A 20,121-nucleotide genomic window follows, 5' to 3' on the forward strand; every position below is an offset into this window, starting at 1 on the left:
ATTGAAGTTCATCAATTAAAGGCTGCAAATAGACATCAATATTGGCTTTTGGGTTCTTTTTTCCAGGAATAATACATGTTAAGAATGTGTATGGTGTAGTCATACACATTGAAGGTGGGAGATTATACGGAACAACCATAACAGGCCAACAAGAGTACGGCTTCGCATTGAAACCAAAAGGAGAAAATCCATCAGAACATAAGCCTAATCTCACATTTCTAGGATCTGCTGCAAAATCAGGAAACCTTCTATCAAAGTGCTTCCATGCTTCACCATCTGAAGGATAACACATAATACCAGGTTCGCGGCGATTTTCATAATGCCACCGCATGTGTGAAGCAGAGCTATGTGATGCATACAAACGTTGCAATCTAGGGATGAGAGGAAGGTAATGCATTCTTTTGCGTGGCACATCTTTTGCACGAGTACATCCAGGTGGGTGTGGTTTAAATCTTGGCTCACCACAAAACTTACAGTGTTTGTCATTGATTTCGGACTTATAGTACAACATACAACTGTTTACACAACAATCAATCTTCTCATGTCCAAGACCAAACTTTGTAAGTAATTTTTTTGCATCATAATACCTGGTAGGTACTCGATTATTGGGACCCATCAAATAGTTAATATACTGAAATATCTGATCCATTGCTAGCTGCGGTATATTAAAAGTTGTCTTGATATTCATCATCCTCAATGTATATGCCAGCTCTGTTTCTTCACTAACATTCATTGATGTCTCGCAGCATTTAACAAATCATAGAAGTTTTTTGCACTACTATGTGGCTCTTCATCTTGGTCATTCTCGGTATTTAGTGGAAAAAATGATGGACCAGATACATCAAAAACCATTTGTTCATACCGATTATTTTCATTAGGGCCCTCATTCATATGTGGTTGTATTGAGGGGGGAAGCTCATCGTGACACGTCCAAACCCAATAATTTGGTTAAAAACCCTTGTTATACAAATGAACACGAACATCATCTGCAGATAAGTGTACTCTATTCTTACACTTACTACATGGACACCTAATCTGCATTGAAATCTCATAAACATGAAGTGTGCTTGCATATTTTATAAATTCCTCAACACCCGCTAAAAACTCATTAGTGTACCCCTTTCGTCCTGGTAACAACCGATTATACATCCATTTTCGATGTTCAGGTATATTAGCCATGTAAAACAACTGCAAAAGTATATACAATACAAACACAACATATATAAATAATTTAAATAATTATGTTATGAACTTACTAATAAATACACAACATATAAATTAAAATCTTAGGTTAAAAAATCATAAATATACAAATAATTATAAACACACACACACACACACACACACACACACACACACACACACACACACACACACACACACACACATATATATATATATATATATATATATATATATATAGACACACATACACACACTACATAAATAAATAAATTTAAAATGTATTCACAAAAATATATACAAAAAATTAAAGCTAGATCTACAAAAAAAAAAAAATGACATAAACAGAAAATCCAAAAATATATACAAATATCTTACCTTGGTTTCAACACTTAGTCAAAAATTCCTGCAAAAAAAAAAAAAAAAAAAAAAAAAAAAAAAAAAAAAAAAAAAAAAAAACAAAACAAAACAAAAAAAAAAAAAACAAAACAAAACAAAACAAAACAAAAGGTTCAAACTAGCTAGATCTAAAAAAAAATGACACAAATGAAAGTTCTAAGTATATATATACATACCTTGCTTGATTTTTACATTATTGTGAGTGGTTTAGCAAAAAAATCCAGTAGAAATGAAGAAATAGATCTGTAGAAAGGGGTTAAAAGAGAGAGAGAGAAAGGAGAGTAGAGAGAGAAGAGTATAAAACTGAACAGAAGGTCTATTTTTGGAGTAAATACAAAGTAATTTCCGACCACCCGAAACTAGCAACTTTTAAAATAATAATACGGACACAATACGGACACTTTCCGACCACTTGTTAGAGTGGACGGATATTCCCAACCACTTATTAGAGTGGTCGGATATTTCCGACCACAGAAGGTGGTTGCGAATTCTTCGGAAGTCGGCTGGGAAAAATCCGAATAGCTTACCGACCACCTTTTGGAAGTGGTCGGAACTTTCCGACAACTCTAAGAAGTGGTCGGAAATTTCCGATCACTCAAGTGCCTGACCAAAAAAGGAAAAAAAAACACTAGTTTGCGACCATACTTTTAGGTGGTCGAAGAAGTGGTCGGAAAATCGTAAATTTCAGCAGTGTATTGTAACAGGACTTTTAGATATTTTAAAATTACCCTTTTATATTTAATGTATAATTTTTGTAATGAATTTCAAGAATATTATATTTTTAACATTTTAACTAAACGCATAAGTTAATAATGTTACTTTCTTATAATCTCACATTATCTTTTAGAATATAATCTTGTTAGATAAGGCAATATCACATTTTGTAAGTTAAATGCCCCTGTAAATATTAATTTCATTATATTAAGAATATAACAAAATCATATAACATAACTGTAATATTATCCAAAAGTCTCTGACGATCAAATTTGGACAATCATTCAAACCTCGTTAGCCATTAGCTGGCTTGTAGAAACGTCCGAGATTGAGAATTCAACCTAATTAATACTCCATAAATTGTCGTATCCTCCTCACTAGCCATTAGCTAACTTGTAGAGACGTATGGGATTGAGAATTCAACCTAATATTGTTCACCTTCTCTTTTATGATCTATGTTTTTTTCATGACTTCGATGGACTATATCATGCACCCCATGAACATGACCTCAAGTCCACGAAGATGTAAATCAAGTCAATTTACATTTGAAACTCAACACCAAATTATACACTTCTATGCATAAGGAGCTCATCTCAAATTCAAACGCTCAATGTTCGTGGCAAGGATCAAACCCCCATATTTTTTTAAAAATAATATTCTATTGGGAGGTATCATGACCAAGACCACTTTGCTAGCTAGCTCTATTGATGTGGGTTGGTCTATGTTTATTTAGCGTGTTTTTATTTTCTTCTCTAGTATTAAAAAAAATTAAACTAAAATTTAATTAAAAATATGAATTAATTGAACTTGAACAATAATATTATATTTTGTAAAAATTAAAAGTAAATTAATGAATTGCCTAATAAAAAATAAAGGTAAACCCAAACTCAACAATTGATAAAGAAATTGAGAATATAACTGCACTTGAATAACAATCAAACTTTTTGAGTCTAATATGAACCAAACCTATATTTGTATAATAACAAAAATGAGTTTTATTGTTTGTCTATGTATAAATATATTGTATTATAGTTATATTATACGCTTTATTTTCTTATAAATAAATAGGATCAAAATGACATGTTATTGTTTCCCTACATATTATAGAATAGATTACATGGAAATTACATATCTTGGATAAATAAATAAATATCCACTACTACAGGAAAAGGATTTAACGTCGCCATTATAACGTCGGTTTTTCGAAAAACCGACGTTAAATATTTAAATTTAATTTTTATTTTTTAAAAAACACATACGACGTCGGCTTTTTTAAACAGCCGACGCAGTATCTATAATATAAAAAAAAAAAAAACACTGTAAATATATAAATTAATTTAAATGTATTTTAATTAGTTTATTTGGAAGAGTTATCGGGTAATCAAAATCAATTTCAAACATTAATATATGTATTTAATAAATATATTAATCATATTTTATAATATTAATTAATGTGATAAATTACAATTTTCATTTTTAAATTATAGGAAAACAACATATTTCATCTCTCAATTATTTACATTTTCACTTTTGATTATTTAATTGTCTACAAAATTGTGTTTTTTTTTTTTTTTTTGGTCTTAGTTTTGATAGGAGTAAGTTAAAAAATCACTACTTGAATAATTAAGAAACAAGAAGTGGTGCTAGTATAATTGAGAAATAAAAATATTTTTTTTTAAACTGAGAAATAAAAATATAATTTTCTCATAATTTAGAGACTAAAAGTGTCATTTTTCTAAACAAAATTTTAAATATATAAGATTTTCTTTTTGTTTTTTTATTTTGTTTGGTAATGATGGTATAATAATAAGTATAAAAAAAAATTCTAGCAATAAATATTTAATGAATTAGTATAGATTCATGTCACGTACGACTCATGATACTATATGCATGCAGACAAAACACTTTGAATAAGTATAGTAGAGTTTTAAATTGTCAAACTACAAGTCTGTTACTATTTTTTTTAACTTTTTTGGTGTCTGCCTAGCGCCGCCTAGATTCCGCCTAGGCGCCGCCTAGACTTCCTAGGCGCTAGGCGCTGCCCGGCCGCCCGACTAGCGCCTAGCGCCTACTGCAACCATGGTACTAACATACGAAGATGCTAGAATTTGACGTAAGACTTGAGAATGAGGATGCCCCAACCGCATGTGACAAACGTAAGAGGATCGCGCAGCAGGGGACGCAGAAGACGCAGGCCATGTGTAGAGACCCCCAGACGCATGTCCCGTAAAAGAACCTTCTTAGTCAAAATGTCCTTCACATAGAAACAAAGAGGGTGAAACTCAAAGAAAACATTATTGTCTTTCGCAAAACGTTGAATAGATAATAAAGAAGAAAAGAGAACATGGACATTAAAAACATCATGCAACTTAAACGACCTAGAATCAGTAGCTAACGAAGCGAAGCCAACATTAACAATAGGCAAACCTGTACCACCGCCGACTCACAGAGTTTCTGGACCATCATAACTTATCGCGGAAGTCATCAAGGATGAATCAGGGGTAGCATGATTCATAGCACCAGTGTCCGGGAACCACTCATGAGGGCCGCTGTGGTCACCACTCTCACTAGAGACAGCCACATTCGCTTGAGGATCCAGGGGGGGGGGGGGGTGAGAAACGATGTCAACACGAGAGAGTCCCGTGTCCTTATTTGTTACAGATTTGGCACCGAGGACCCGTGCCCGAGCCACGCCCGCGACCGTGACCACATCTGCCGCCGCCCGAGCCTCGACCGCGACCTTACTGCTGTGTCACGTTGCCACGACCACCGTGACTAGGGGCTGCACCGCCTCGGCCAGCGGCCATCGCAACTGGCGGTACACCGCCGACTCCCTCGTCAGCGCAGATCCACTCCTGCGACACCAAGAAATCCGCCACCTCTGCAAGCGGGACCGCAACACCCCGAGCTAGGGTTGCCGCAAGCGGACGAAACTCAGACCGCAAACCACGAAAGACGTATAAGTTTTGATTGTCTAACGTAACATCGCAACCGGCAAGAGCTAAATCATCAATCAACAGCTGTGCACGACCAATATAATCTGCGATGGAGGAATCACCCTGCCGGAGGGCTTGCAACTCACCGAATAACAGCAACGCCCGAGAACGCGAGGAAGAGGCGAGAGATTGTTCGATGGTGAGCCAGAGTTGTCGTGAAGTATAACGACCAACGGCGAACCGCATCGTCTCCTCCGAAAGAGACGAAATCAAGAGGGATAAGATAGCCCTGTCTTGCCTCCTCCAAGCCACCTGTCGAGCCACGAGGTCACCCGCCGCCGCTAAACTGTCGGCAGTCGAGGCAACGGCGTCGGCGGCAGCGACTGGCGCTGTGACCAGGTACGGTATACTACCATTGATGAAGCCGAGAAGACCTTGACCTTCTAGAAACGGTAGCATCTGCGTCCGCCAAAAAAGATAATTACGGGAGGTCAGTTTCAAGGAAACAAAGTGCTGAGCCGATGAGAGGTTATTCCCGGTGGGCATAGGGGAAGTCTCGGTAACGGTCCGTTCAGAAGATCGAACAGAGCCATCATCAAGGAGACTGAGACCTTCCATTAGAGAAAACCTGGAAGCTGATACCAGATGTAGAGTGTATGTAAAAGTGTTGTATTCAATCATAATGTCGCGTACAGAGAGCGAATATAGAGATACTAGATAGAGTCCTAGTCTAACACGAATAATATAGTCCTAGTCTAATATGAATAATATAGTCCTAATAGAAAGAAATGATATAAAGACTAAAATGCTTTTGTGTAATAATAATAATAATAATATGAAGCAAACAAAACAAACACAAGTAATAGAAAAATCTCTTTTATTCTCATTCGGCATAGAATAGAAATTTCTGGGACGAAATGGGGTAATTAGAATTTCATACACCTTTTAATATTTTCACATTATTTTTTATTTAAATAATAAAATGCGTCGACAGCAGGATTTGAACCTACACAAGCAAAGCCCAACAGATTTCGAGTCTGTCTCCTTAACCACTCGGACATATCAACAAGTTGAAATTTCATAAATCATTTTTTCCATAATTGTTTTAGAATTTGAAGAATTCATTTAACTAATTCTTTAAATTTGGAGAAATGGAGAAATACATTAAAAGTATATCCACATTTCAATACGTTGAAAAAAAAAAAAAAAAAAAACAGAAGAAGAAAAGAAAGTTAACTCAAATTGGAAAAAGCAAAAGAAGGCCCACCAGATCCAAAGAAGTAGACACTCCAAAGTCCAATATTTCTACCAATCGTATAAATATAGTAGAAATACTCTGTACATGTACAATTATACGCCCGCCCCTATGTACGTATATATATATATAATATAACACTACCGCACAACTCGTTCACTTACATTTACCCAATTCTTCCCTGTCTCTCTCTCCCTCTCTTTCCTCTCCTCCGCCACCCTCCGTATCTCCATTAGCGCCACCGCGCGCCACTTCCCCTTCACTACAAGTGGTTGGAGTTCCATCTTCACACTCTAGCTCGATACTCTCTTGGGCGGGCTTAGTATTGATGATGATGATGAAGAAGGACGATTGGATAGCAGCGGCGCTGATGGACGACGCGGTGGTGGTGGAGATGCTCTTCCGTCTCAAGCAGTCATACTTGTCGCCGGCGTCAGATGCAACGGAGAAGTCTTTGTTCCTGTCCCTCCCGCCGTTTCACTGGGGAAACCGGCAGCCGCGCTCGAAGCCGCCGTCCACATCGTCCGTCCAGAAATGGTCCGCCGCGAGGCGTAGCCCTACCACGCCGCTGTCGTGGAGCGGAGGCTCCGCGTCCCCTAGCGACGGCGGTTGCGATGAGTCCAGCCGCCCGCCTCCCTCCTCCGATCTGTCGTCCGTCTTCAGATCTAAGGTTCGTATCCGCATCTCTTCCGGACTCGCTCATCTCTTCCGCATTTCTTCATCAATGACTTTTGTTTTGCTCCGACAGAGTAATGGAGGCTTACTCTCCCTCCCGCCTCTTGTGTTTTATTTGTCTGTCCGGCTTTTCTAGTCTCCGCTGCTGACGTCATATTCCGGCAGTCCTGATCTGTGATTTTGCCCTTTCCGTTTCTGCAAAAACTCTCTACCATAGCATAATGACCATTTCAACCTCAATTGCCTTCTTAATTTCCCTCGCGTTGGGACATGGGAAAAGTCGTGACGTGGCATATTCGTTTCTGTTACCAAACCATTCCTCCATTTCCTCTGCTTATCGCTTTCAGATTTTCTATTCACACATTTTTTATTATTTTTATGTAATATATATAAGTTTTGTTCTGGATAAGTTGGGGAAATGCCCATTTTTTTAATAATGGCCGTTCGGATACCCGGCCCGGCCCGATCTGCAATCGGAGGTTTCTTAGCGGTCGCCTTGTGTCAGTTTCGGGGTTGTGATTGTGATTGGTTTGTCGAGTGGAGCAGTATGGCAGTATGTATCTTTCCTTATCTGGGAACAATGGAATGATTGGTGAATCGGTGCGGGTTCGGGTCGGGGCTCCGAATACACGCTCCAAATTCGGGGTGGGTAAAGAGATGTGGCGTTTTCTTCTCTTCTCGCCTCTCTTTAATACGGAGTATAATATATTCTGGTCTTCCGTTTTGCACGAAACGTGGAAATGACCAATTTAGCCTTCCGGTATTTTTTTTGGTATTTTTCATATCTATTGAATTCCAAGCGGTCTATGGGTAGTTATTTCATATTTGGGCAAAGCTGTGTAGTTTGGTGCATTGATATGGACGCTGTGTGGGGCCCAGTCTTTTAAAAGTCGGCACCCAGTTTACTTCTCACCTTCATCCCATCATTGTAATATTCCTTTTTATTTTGATTTTGATTTTCTTTTCTTCTTCCCGACTAAAAAGGTGAAAGCTGACACTTTTGTTTGATGTTTTTTGAGATTTGAGAAAGGAGTCCGGCCACTGCCAGCATCAAATGTACCATTTTTTCAATCCAATTTTGGGATCAAAATTTTCACTAGTCTTGTATCAGATCTTAATATAAAAAGTTTTGGGTGTACCCATGTCAAATGAAGAGAAGGAATGGAATCTAGTGGTTTAAATTTGAATTTTGTTCTTTAAGATTAAGAATTGTTTTTAGGTGGTTTAAGAAAGTGGAAAGTGTGAATAATATGAAAAGTCGGCAGAAGTTTAATTTAATAATAAGGATGCTTGCTTGATACACCATAAAATTGGTATCTTTAAAAAAAAAATAAAAACCATTTTTACTGCAAAAAAGGTATATATATATATATTAGTATTATTATTTTCAAAAAAAAAAATATATTAGTATTATTATTATATTGGTATTTTTTAAAAGCAATTCTATTATTATTATTATTATTATTATAGTGCTCCTACTCCGCGTACCCTTTTTGGGGTGGGTGGTGCCTTAGATTTGGATTTTGGATGTCACGTCTCTCCTCTTAAAATAGTTAGTAGTAGCAGACTAGCAGTGTGTGATTTCTGAACTAGTGGGTCCCTCCCGGGTTGGGCTGACTGGTCATGTTGCTTTTCCTACGTGTCTTCCATTCACTGGTTGTGTCTCCCTTGAGGCCTCTGCGTTGGATTGCATTGCCAAATGCCAATGCTATAAATGGGAAAGGCGGAAAGCCATTTTGGGCCTGACTGTGGGCCCTTGTTTGGACCTGATTCCACACTCGCTATTATGGGCCTTGTTTAGTAAATGGGCCCATTTTATCTTATTTGTATTTGTCTTTAGTGGTGAATGAAATCCAAGAATCAATTATATGCATGCCCCTCTCACTCTTGGTTCTTGGAATATATAAGTGTACTAAATAAGCTCTGTTGATCTTTCTTGTGTAAATATGGGTGTTTTGTTTAGTGATTAATCCGAATTGAATATTGTGTATCTTTGCAGTGCACTGTCACCAATGAAATCTTCTGCAACATTAGCAGCCAAAGATCAAAAAGGAAGAAGGTAAACTTGAAGATAATCCGGAATTCCAGTCGGACATTCATGTTCTCTTGAATCTGTAAGGTAACTAAGCTTGATTTTATTTAATGGCAGACATTTGCTGAGCTTAAGGAGGAAGAGAACTCACTTTTGAAAGAAAGGGTACACTTGGAGAGGGTATGCGTATTCGCTATATAACACTCAAGATTGCATTTTGCAAATTTATTCTCTTGCCTCTTTAGTGTGTCTAATTGCCATTTGGGGTTAAATAAATAGGAACTGGCTTCAATGCATGTCACCCTCAATCAACAAAGAGCAAGGAGTGACAACTTGAAGAAGATCAAAGTAAGCAAAATTTCAATCTGTTTCTCAGCAGCAGCATTTGTTAACTTACAAATCCTTAATCATCTTTTGTTGGTTTTGCAGTTTGATTTAAACCTAGAATCAGCAAATCAACAACCGGTTAACTTGGAATCAACAAAGACACAACCTTCTTCTGTCTTGCCTAGACATAATACAACAAAAGATGATCCAGTCTCATCGGATTCATGCAGGGATGAGAAAGCGGTCGCATCCCAGAACAATAGATGCTTCATCCTGCCCGATCTTAACATGGAGCCATCAGAAGAGGAAATTGGATCACTGTGGGATTGATTCAAGAGAAACCGTTTATTTCTCTTGATTTTCTCGAAGCAGCATTGGTTGCATATGGCTGAGAAGCCTGCACTTGTAAATTACATATTAGAAGAAAGATCATTTCCACCTGAGACAAAGTCTCAGATGTGATAGCTCGCTCACAACTCGGAATTTTGCATGCAATGGAGTTTGTGAGTTACGACTATATGGAGAAGGAGATTGCTGGGGGGGTAGTAGTGTAGAGAACATATAAACAGCTTATATGTAGAAATTAATTCATAAATTTTGCAGGTTTCTGCTAGTTAGTCTTGTTTTAGAGACAAATGAATATTTTATTTATTCTATTCCTCTATTTTCTATTTACGGAACAGAAATTTAATCCACATATCTTGTTTCTGCGTAATTAAATCCTTAAAAACATGAAAACACAAACTTTTACTTTTCCTTTTCTGGCAATGATTCTAGTTCACTGTCATATCTTCATAATTCAAGGATAAATTCTTACAAGCTAGCTAATTATGCTTACCTCATTGTCTACTCAAACGTGTAGCCATATGCCTCAAGCTAAACTGCAAGTTTCATGTTTTCTTCAACCAATTCAATACAACGGAATAAAACCAGTACAATGGGGTTGAGGGAACATATTGTATCCAGCGACAGTTGATCGTAATCTTCCTGGTTTTCTGCCATGATTGCGGTAACTAATGTGCGAAGTGGCAAGAGCCATCCACTATGAGCCATCTCTAATTTGTCCTTGGATAGCACACTGGTGTAGTTGGTTTTCCCTGTTCCATGAACACAAATGAAAGCAATTATTGGTTCCTGTTTCAACAAAAACTCATTTACCCAAAATTCACTGCCAGAAGTATAGTATAAGGCAGATGGTAAACGTGCCACTGAAAGGGCATCACAAGATGAATGGAGCACCAGAAGCAAGTAAGCATATAAATCAAGACACTTGATTGAATCGCATTCATTAAGAAGAAGAAGAAGAAGAAGAAGAATGAGACATACTCCATAATTTTTCTGGAAACATGACAACATTGCATTTTGTACACACTAAACCTAGTTGACAGGAGAATGGAAATACAATGGTGCTTGAGCAGAACACCAAAGGTACTACATAGATTTTAATCTATACACTTCTAGGAGAATTTTAATAAGTTCAATTGAAAGTTTCCTCAGTTTCTTTAATTTAGCAGAGATATTCCACTAAATTCTTGTAGGCGAGGATCCTAAAGGCCTTTAGAGAGATTCCAAAAGCACAATTGTCATTTCTTTCTTTCTTTATTTCTTACGTCTGTTTATTTCAAAGTTAGCATACATACTCTTTCTTAATCACACGCCTCACATAATTACTTGCTTACCAGCTGACTCCGTAATCAGCACGAACCTGTAGAGATTTAGTGCTGCTAGAACCTGCAGTGTAAAAGAAATTTTCAGAGAATAGTAATTTAGCAACGAGAGAGAGAGAGAGAGAGAGAGAGAGAGAGAGAGAGAGAGAGAACAGAGATTCTGCAGATCTTGTAAACATTTTAAACAATTCATGCAAGGTTTAGTAGATAAAATAGTTCCAAACAAATAGTCAACTTTGAAGATATATTATTTGGGACTCCATCATTAGCACTGATGGGTGTATGCCCCTCAGCCCAGGAAAGAAGCCCATCGCTTTGGCCCTAGGGTTTCAGTTGTGGGACTCTCCGTTCATGGTTCAGTTCTCGGAATATCAGTCCTCATCCTTGGAAGATTAGTCCTAGTCCTCAATTGACAGCATTTAATAGAAGATTTTGTAACTGCCATAATGAAGACCACTCCCCACTATCTAGCAGTTTTGTTAATTACTTAATTATTTTATTTTTGCCCACTAATTACTTAATTATTACCCCAGTACTTGGAAGTTATGTTAATTATTGCTCCTCTATCTAGTAATTAATAGATGCAAAATGTATAAATAGTTGACCACCTAATATATTTCTGGAATCACTTATACGGAGATTCTCACAAGGCAATACAGAAAGATTACATTCCCACGTGTCTATTCGCTCTCTATTATCTAGCCTTAAGATCAGAAATTGGGTTTATGTTTGGCCAACCCCAATAAACCCAACAAGCACCAACCAAGATAAGATCAGAATGCAAATGAGCCTAGTTCTTGAAATGCAGCATGTAAACCTTTCAGTTACTATGGCAGTAAATGCAATTCTTTTTCAACAGAAACCCATCGAAATAACAGACAGCACATAACATCAACATTTGTCGTGTTAGAAGGGCATCCCTTATTATTATTATTATTATTATATGGAAGGATATCAGAGTGGAAAGTCCACAAATTGCAATGTCAGAGGGAAACTATCAAACACACACACACACACACATGCTTACTGCATCAGTGTACTCAGGAAGGGATGGAGGGCCTCCTGTTGGAGGTTTGAGAACCAGTTCTACTAAATCAAGAATGCTGTCATCCCAAAATATTGGGCACTTTGAGGCTACAACCTTTGCTTCTAATCCTCCATTGTCCACTGAGGTTCTTTTACTGTATTCTGCATGCATTTCCCTTCTCACACAATCCATAAGAATTCCAATCTGCAAAAGGTACTTATACTTAAATACAGTTTTTGACAGCTAAAGTTGAAACTTAAACAAATCAATGTACTTTCATGGCTATTCAGCCATAGCATACCATGGAAGATGAGTTGCAATTCTTTACCAAAGCTTTTAAGAGTTCAAACCTCAGAGAACTTGGAATGTCAGCAAGCACCTGTTGTATAAAGCAACTAATAAAGCTTTAATATGCAAATGCAACTTCAAATTGTACTCAAATACTCAAGAAATACTCAAATACATAGAACTTTAAAATAAGGGACAAATTAAAACCTTGTTGAATGCCTCATAAGCATTCTTCCGTATAACCTCATTAGGCCCATACATAATGACTGATTGAATAGCCTGCCAAATGCATTTCAGATGTTAGGGGATAAAGAAGAGATAGAAACAGTAGAGAACATAAGAAAGAAACATATTACCAACAATCCAGCGTGAAGAGAGGGCATATAGGAGAAGCAGTCAATGTCTTCATCTTGTGCTACATGACATTCACATCCACCCATAATGCCGAGTAAGAAATCAAGAGCATGCCTCTTTAAATCCCATGACAGCTTAGCACAAGAGAAGACGTGCTTTAACATGCCTACTGCCTGCCATCTCTTAGTCTGATTATTTTGAAGTTCTTTTCCTACTGCTGCTATATCTTCTGCAGCAGCCACAGCCACATCACCAAATTTGTAACCCCAAATTACTGTAGCAATATATCAGTTGAAAAGGAACAAGTATTAATACATCAAACATCATCTATGTAAATAACTGAAAATATATATAGTACATAAAACCTGTCAGTGATGCACCATGTTTGACATAAGAAAATTGAGTTATCTCATCATCCCTATCATCTGCACATTTTCCAGAAGTTGTTTAGTGGATTGCTGAACAATGATACACTTCCTAACCAAGCAATACACTGAGATGCCAGTCTATATGGCAATGTTTAGTTTCCTAAACAGGATCGATAAAATAGAAAGCATATAACTCACTTTGAACCATAATGTTTGTGATCTTATCAACATCGCAACCAGTAATTAGGCCAATATATGACAAACCACAAAAGTGAAGGAAGTGTGATAAGTGGAGCACGATAGAGAGAAAGTCTGCTGTTCTAGCCCTCGACGCTAGAGAAACAACACCCTGCACATCAAGAATGATTTGTTACATAAAACAAATGCAAAATAAGGAATTGATAGGGACATTGCAAATGCATTCAAACAAAAAGGGAAATGCTAAGTGTACTCCCAGAGAGTAGTGCTTATGCCACATGTCCTGATTTTATTCAAGGAAGAAAAGGAAAAGAAAAAATACAGACCCCTTTTTTCTAGGCTAATCAGTGTATGCCATGTCAACAGAGAATGAAGAATGGAGTAAAAAGAGGGAGTAAATATAGTACTCTGTAAAACTCAAACAAAAATAAAAATAACTAGAACTAATAGATGAGATCTTGTGTAAGTAGCATTTACCATTAGTTGCAAGATCAAAAGGCCAAAAAGAGCATGCAGCTTTTGGTTATCCATCTGCTCTTATCCAAAAAAAATGAAATCCATTTAAGGCTCAAATAGATATTATTTAATGTAAGATCAATCGTGTAGAAGTGTCACTGACCAACTTTGCACAGACTGCCTGAACAGAATCTGCAATGTCAATTGCTTTGGAAAACATGTCAAAAGCATCAGCATCCTCATCATCTGTCTGTAATGCCATGGAATTTAAAACCTGAAGAACAACAGGAACTGCAGCTTTTACTTGCTCAAATTGCCGTCTCTGGATGCGTATTAGAACTGAAACCAAAATGACCATAATGGAAGTTCAACCCAAATGGCAAAAATAAAATTAGTTTCTTGGAAGTTATAGCATGAAATAAATAATGGTAGCATATGAACTTGCAGTTGATACCTGAATATAAACAATGAGACTATAAAAATGTAAATCTACTAAAAGACGCCCAATGCTATGATTTTGATGAATATGCTCAAATATCCCACTACAAGTGACAATTACTTAGCAGCAAATAAACTAAAGATATTTTTAAACTTTGAATATGTTTTATGTAAGAGGCACAGTGAGATAAAACATGCCCAGCTTACCCATGTGTTTCCAAATTACAAATAAGCACAAACATTTTTCATGCTTTTACCTTTTGCAACCCCACTCAGAAGAGGTGCATAATAAAGAGAAGTCTGGAATAGCTCATTTGGAGAACTTAATGCCTAACAAATTGCAAGAGAAATTTGTTAAAAGAATAAATAAACAAATAATCAATTTAAAAACAAACTGAGTACATAACACATATACTCAAATTTAGACATAAGAAACAAGAAGTTATAAATTTTAGGACCATCGAGACAAACAGAAAAAGGGAGAAGGATTAAGATGCATTGAACTCCAGCAACAGCTTAGTAACAAGTTAAATGTCATACATCACAAAGAATTGAAAGCATCTCGCGTGGACCACACTTCTCAAGTAGATGATCAATAAAACTTTCAGCGAGATCGGAACACCTCTTGGATGCGCAGGCAAATCTACACACTGCCTTCGGCAACTCAAATGATAGTGCTTCAAGAACTTCCTGAAACAAACGCGGCAACAGTGAACTATGCCTCAACAGCGAAATAAATCGATGCAAATGCTTTTCTTTTCTTTTCTTGATGAACTAGTTTTTTAAGTTCAATTTAACTAGAAAAATACCAGGTTCAGAGAAGGAGAGGTCGTGAATCTATGAATTTCCGTAAGAATTTGGAAGGCTTTTCTCTCGGAGTCTTCATTCTCCGCTTCTTGCACAACCGTATCCGAAGTCGAGTTTAGAAATATAACGAGCTCCGACACCGATCGATCGGAATCACTGTAATCTCCGGCTTCAATCGACTGCAGCATACGCAAATCAGCAACACACCTCAACTGCACACTCACATACATTACAGATACAGGTAACAAAGTGAGAGAGTAGGCTTACACGAGAGCATGAAGCTAGGTGATGTTGAAGGCGAAGAATGGCGGAATCAGACGATGAAGAAGACGGTGACTCTTCAGACATTCTTAATTTTTATGCTCTTCCGATCGGAGCCCTTGCACAACAGAGAAAAGGTTCGCGGGAAATTTGTATATCTCAGAGGAAATAACTCAAATACTACGTGGGCATCGCCGAATCAACCCAATCAACAAAACAGGGCAAATTATTTTCGGTAATATGATTTTTAATATACTCAAGATATATTATGAGTTAATTTCATTTTTGTCCTAATAGTTCACTTTTAGTCTTTTTTTTTTTTTTTTATCTGAACATCTCTTTTTTATCCTAGTATTATTGTGGCATAACTATTTTTGATTCTCCATCAACTAAATCGTTAAAATGTCATTAAATACAAGGACATTTCAATTTTTTAATTAAAAATGTGTTGATCTGTTATATTTTTTATGCTTATCTTTTTGAAAAAAATCATAATTAAAGACCAAAATGCCTTTGTATTTAACGGTATTTAAACTATTTTGTTTATAGATGACCAAAAATGGTCATGCCACAATAATATTAAAACTAAAAGATGATGTTTTGAAAAAAAAGAAGAAGATTAAAAGTGGATTGCCACCTATAAATTTAGAGTTAGTTTCAGCAATGGTCCTCCGATTATGTTGATTTTCCACAATTGGTCATCGACTTTCAATTTGGACAATTTAGACACTTGACTTTCGAGTTCTTTCCAATGTTGGTCCTTCCGTCACAAGCTAGTTAAGTGAATGTTAAATATAGGGGCAAAATAGTCATTTAACATGCTAAGTGTATAATTCTCCTATGTATATGCCAAATAAATCCCTACATTCTCCGACAAATCACTGCCCCGATGCCGGCAACCACCATGTGGGCGGTTTCTCTGGCACCGAGCAGCGGTAGCACATTGGATGCTGCCGTTCATCTCTGGCAACAGTGGCGAGAGCGGCCAAGCTCTCCCCGCCGCAACGGAGAGCACTTCTGGCGACGCCCCATCAGAGTCCCAAATGTGACTGTTCTCAAACAACAATTCAAACCAAACTCTCCAGTCCCACTTACACTTCACGACGTGCTTCAATCTCCCGGCGAACCTCGATTTCCATGGCGGTAGAGGCCCTCTTCCGCTGTCGCACCATCTTGGCCTAGGAATGTCGAACCAGCTTGCCGATTACCCGGATTTGGTTCTCGAATTCCTAGAACTGTTGAAGGAAAAAAGAATGAATGAAAGAAATTTTGAATCTCGGAAACTAACCCAGTTCAGTTGCTTCTTAATTCGCTTTTTCTTGTTTTAATTCTCATATTTTCCTTAATTTCTTCTTGAATTTGTATAATTTTCGCTTTTTGTTCTGCATTGATTTTCCTCTGGACACTGTTGAAACAATTCGATGAGCTATCGAAGGGATCATCGAGCCACTAGATCAGCTCCCTTTGATAACTATGATAGTGTAATTTTGCATTTCCTCATTCTATATCAAGTTTACTGGATTAATTGACTGATGAAATAGACTGACTAATTCATCGACAAAGTCAGTCAGTAAGATAGATCGTTGAAAAGATAAAAGAAAGAGATACCAACACACAACAACACACAAGCTGTTTACCCAGTTCGATACAGTGTGTATCTACGTCTGGGGGACGATCACATAGGCGTCCAATCCACTAAATCATAATCCAATGTACAAAGGTAGAGAAATAACAATCTCACCCAAGTGCCCCACACAAGGTACGTACCCAGTCTACACAGGTTTAGTGAATTGTTGAAGATGGAGAGCCATGCATACAGAAGTCCAATGAAATCCCTTCACTTGGAGAGCCAACTCTGATGCTGTCCACTTCAATGACGCTCTATTCAGTTGTTCCCACAACTGTGTGATCGTAGTGTCCTTTCGTTTAAGCAACAAGAATCCTTCTCATGTTCTTCATCATAATCACCATACACATGTTGTGTTGAGAAGGAGCAGTCTAATCAAAGATGGGATCTCATAAATTCATATAGAGTGTTTTTTCTCTCTCCAAAAGCGTAACCCTAGTTCTCGTCGAATAAGAGTACTTATAGTTCCATCATCAGAACACTCTCCATAGATGATCTGGGCCTCCCAACGGCTCCTTGACCGAGCTCTTCAATGCCGTCATAAATGCCGCGCAACAGCTCTTTGCTGATCCGGCCAAGTACTTACCCCTTCCTTGGACTTGGGCCGACTCCAGCTGGACTCGGCCCTAGTTTCTTCTAGGCTTCATTACTTATTCAGATTCCCACCCCTTGGGCCGTTTTTTATTCTTCTTGGGCTTCTTCGTCATTCTTGGACTTCCCCCTTCCTCTTGGGCTTCTCTTTTTGTACTTATCCTTCTTGGGCCGGGGTCCACACCCCATCAAGCACCATATTGGAGAACTGTTCCACCCTCAAGAAGGGGTCTAATTGCATGATGATGCTTGAATTTCTGTGAAAGAGAGATCACAAATGTAAAATATATTCAATGTTGAATTATCGTGATAGGAAGTATCAAAATATAATAAACCACTGGGCATGTGAAGTTCTCTGACAGGGGAACAAAATTATTATTAAAAAGGACAAAACATCAAAATGTTGTGACATTTTCATGTAAGAAACATAAGGGGGGATATATTTGATGGCCTTGCTTTGCATTACATGTTATCATTACAATTTAAAGTCCTCTATGAGCCTTCCTCCATGGAATTTCAAAAAAACAAATTATGAACAAAAAACAACAAAATGAAGTCCTGAGAGATATAAGTCACATTTGTGAAGTAATCATCCAGCTATTCATGTCCACGATCTTCAACAGTAAATGTCAAGCTTCAAGATAGCCAACTTTGCAGAGCTTCAAAGTACCTCCAATGCCTTCAAGTATGCTTTAAGATGCCTTCAATGCTTTCAAGATCTTCAAAATGTCTTGAAGTCTTCAAATGCCTTTAAGTTGTGCCTTAAATGCCTTTCAAGTTGTGCCTTCAAAGCCTTCAAGTTGTGCCTTCAAAGCCTTCAATGAGCTCTCCAAATCTTCAAGTGTGTTTTAAGATGTCAAATGAGGGTTCAATGTATATTGACAAATGTAACCACTATCCCTTAACAAACTCCCTAAACATTAAATTAATTAATTATTTTAAAAAATGAACCTTGCCAAAAAGTCTAAGTTCAATATTCTATTATCTAATTCAAATTCAAATTAAATTATAACTATCCAATTCAAACATAATAAAATTATATTATATTTAAATTATAATTATGATTATAATTTAAATATGAATTAGGCTTGGACCATTTAATTAATTAATTCAATAGCGCGAATCAAATTTACTTGGACTAATTAAATTAATTTAATTATCATGACCCAATTAATTAAATCGGTCCAATAATCAATCTTAACATTGGGTCCAATAATAATTTTATCGACTCATTTTTTGAGTTCAAATTTTTTGTGTCTATGAGTATATTAAAAATATAATTTTATTATGGTTCACAGAACATTGTTTAGACCATGGTCCAAACAATAATTTGCCTTCACCATTGTTGATTTTCCAAGAAATTACAAGTCCAGTTTGTTTGAGTATGGGCCAACTCAAACACAAATATTGGCCCAGGAATTGGCACTATTTTATTCTTAATAATTTTATTTCACTTTAAATCCACTGGGTTTAGACACATCTCAATATATGAAAGCATTCTAATTTCTAAGGCTGAATATTACACACATAAAGTTAGGCCCAAACTTTTAGATGGATGAGTACAGAATTATAAATATAGAGTTGCAGTGTAGTGTGTCTTTGATGGCAAATGGTCCACACAATGTTAGGTGAATCATAACAAAAAATACATTTTTAATATACTAAATGTACATTATTTTTGTACTGAATATACATTATACAATATAATGTACACTCAGAACAAAAATAATGTACATTCTCTGAATACAATATACATTATTTTTGTACTAAATGTAAATTATATTTGTACTGAATGTACATTATTTTACAGTAGACAAAATATGGTCCACATAACTTGTGTGGTCCATGGTCCATACAATAATGATTGGTCTTTGATGGCCTTTATTTTTTATTTTTAATGTTAAAAATAAAAACTAAATACAGAACATCTACGTACACATTCAGTGAACGATTTGGCCACAACATCTTAGTTATGATGCACGAGAACTTTCTAGAGTGAGAGTTTTCATGTTCTTGAAACTCTATAGAAATTTTTAAAAATATTTAAAAGCCCGTTTTAAAAAGAAATACATTTTAAATTTCTATTTGAATCTTGTTTCAAAGGTGTAAAGTAATCGAAAGAATGAATCTATTCCAATTTAATTTCCTTATATCGTTAACTTCAAGTCTTATACATCTGATGAGAACGGTAACAATTATATTGAATGTGGTGATTACAAAGAGTATTGATAATGAGAATATATACAGAGAAGAGTCACAGAATGATTGGAATAAGAATTTATAAACTGACTCAAATACAAGGAGTATATAATATAGGAGCTGGGATAAACTGATCGGGATAATTGTAGATAATATAGGAGCTGGATTTGTGTATATTAAATCAAGAATACCCGAATTAGAGGAAACAATGCATGGCAATGGAAAACGGACAGACTTGTCCAATTGACACGCATTACATAAATTACTAATACAACGAATAATATTATTTGACCCACTAACTGAACAAGATTTTAGAATGC

General features: G+C 36.7%; 3 protein-coding genes and 1 non-coding gene across 4 annotated transcripts; 1 reads left to right on the top strand and 3 right to left on the bottom strand.

Moving 5' to 3' along the window:
• Positions 1 to 5,036: 5,036 nt before the first annotated feature.
• On the bottom strand, positions 5,037 to 6,770 carry LOC109169393. The gene is made up of 2 exons (XM_019318276.1): positions 6,631 to 6,770; positions 5,037 to 5,859 (listed from the first exon to the last, which is right to left on the bottom strand). The coding sequence occupies exons 1-2, from the start codon at positions 6,768 to 6,770 to the stop codon at positions 5,037 to 5,039; spliced, it is 963 nt and encodes a 320-aa protein (XP_019173821.1).
• Positions 6,217 to 6,298, bottom strand: TRNAS-CGA. Its single transcript has one exon. It is a non-coding gene; the product is annotated as a tRNA-Ser (tRNA).
• On the top strand, positions 6,620 to 10,195 carry LOC109169564. The gene is made up of 5 exons (XM_019318432.1): positions 6,620 to 7,156; positions 9,161 to 9,220; positions 9,311 to 9,373; positions 9,473 to 9,541; positions 9,623 to 10,195. Exons 1-5 carry the CDS (start codon positions 6,815 to 6,817, stop codon positions 9,848 to 9,850), a joined length of 762 nt encoding a protein of 253 aa, XP_019173977.1. The 5' UTR covers positions 6,620 to 6,814; the 3' UTR covers positions 9,851 to 10,195.
• Positions 10,196 to 10,389: 194 nt separating this feature from the next.
• On the bottom strand, positions 10,390 to 15,607 carry LOC109169563 (aberrant root formation protein 4). Its single transcript, XM_019318431.1, has 14 exons — positions 15,391 to 15,607; positions 15,126 to 15,302; positions 14,857 to 15,006; positions 14,574 to 14,646; positions 14,042 to 14,217; positions 13,900 to 13,953; positions 13,423 to 13,573; positions 13,222 to 13,281; positions 12,859 to 13,130; positions 12,710 to 12,781; positions 12,516 to 12,593; positions 12,215 to 12,418; positions 11,200 to 11,251; positions 10,390 to 10,617 (listed from the first exon to the last, which is right to left on the bottom strand). The coding sequence occupies exons 1-14, from the start codon at positions 15,469 to 15,471 to the stop codon at positions 10,397 to 10,399; spliced, it is 1,821 nt and encodes a 606-aa protein (XP_019173976.1). The 5' UTR covers positions 15,472 to 15,607; the 3' UTR covers positions 10,390 to 10,396.
• Between the last annotated feature and the right edge of the window lie 4,514 nt (positions 15,608 to 20,121).

Source organism: Ipomoea nil, unplaced genomic scaffold (assembly GCF_001879475.1).
Source record: "Ipomoea nil cultivar Tokyo-kokei standard unplaced genomic scaffold, Asagao_1.1 scaffold3314, whole genome shotgun sequence".
Taxonomy (NCBI): domain Eukaryota; kingdom Viridiplantae; phylum Streptophyta; class Magnoliopsida; order Solanales; family Convolvulaceae; genus Ipomoea; species Ipomoea nil.

What these genes read in the sequence shown, in the direction of transcription:
- LOC109169393 (XM_019318276.1), bottom strand. Translation starts at nt 6,770, where the DNA reads ATGGAACTCCAACCACTTGTAGTGAAGGGGAAGTGGCGCGCGGTGGCG. An exon ending in GTAAGTGAACGAGTTGTGCG is followed by an intron (nt 5,860 to 6,630) that starts GTAGTGTTATAT and finishes ATCAGCTTCCAG; the next exon opens with GTTTTCTCTAATGGAAGGTC.
- LOC109169564 (XM_019318432.1), top strand. Translation starts at nt 6,815, where the DNA reads ATGATGATGATGAAGAAGGACGATTGGATAGCAGCGGCGCTGATGGAC. An exon ending in AAAGATCAAAAAGGAAGAAG is followed by an intron (nt 9,221 to 9,310) that starts GTAAACTTGAAG and finishes ATTTAATGGCAG; the next exon opens with ACATTTGCTGAGCTTAAGGA. An exon ending in AAAGGGTACACTTGGAGAGG is followed by an intron (nt 9,374 to 9,472) that starts GTATGCGTATTC and finishes TTAAATAAATAG; the next exon opens with GAACTGGCTTCAATGCATGT.
- LOC109169563 (XM_019318431.1), bottom strand. Translation starts at nt 15,471, where the DNA reads ATGTCTGAAGAGTCACCGTCTTCTTCATCGTCTGATTCCGCCATTCTT. An exon ending in TGCTTTCAATTCTTTGTGAT is followed by an intron (nt 14,647 to 14,856) that starts GTATGACATTTA and finishes GCAATTTGTTAG; the next exon opens with GCATTAAGTTCTCCAAATGA. An exon ending in AGGCAGTCTGTGCAAAGTTG is followed by an intron (nt 13,954 to 14,041) that starts GTCAGTGACACT and finishes GGATAAGAGCAG; the next exon opens with ATGGATAACCAAAAGCTGCA.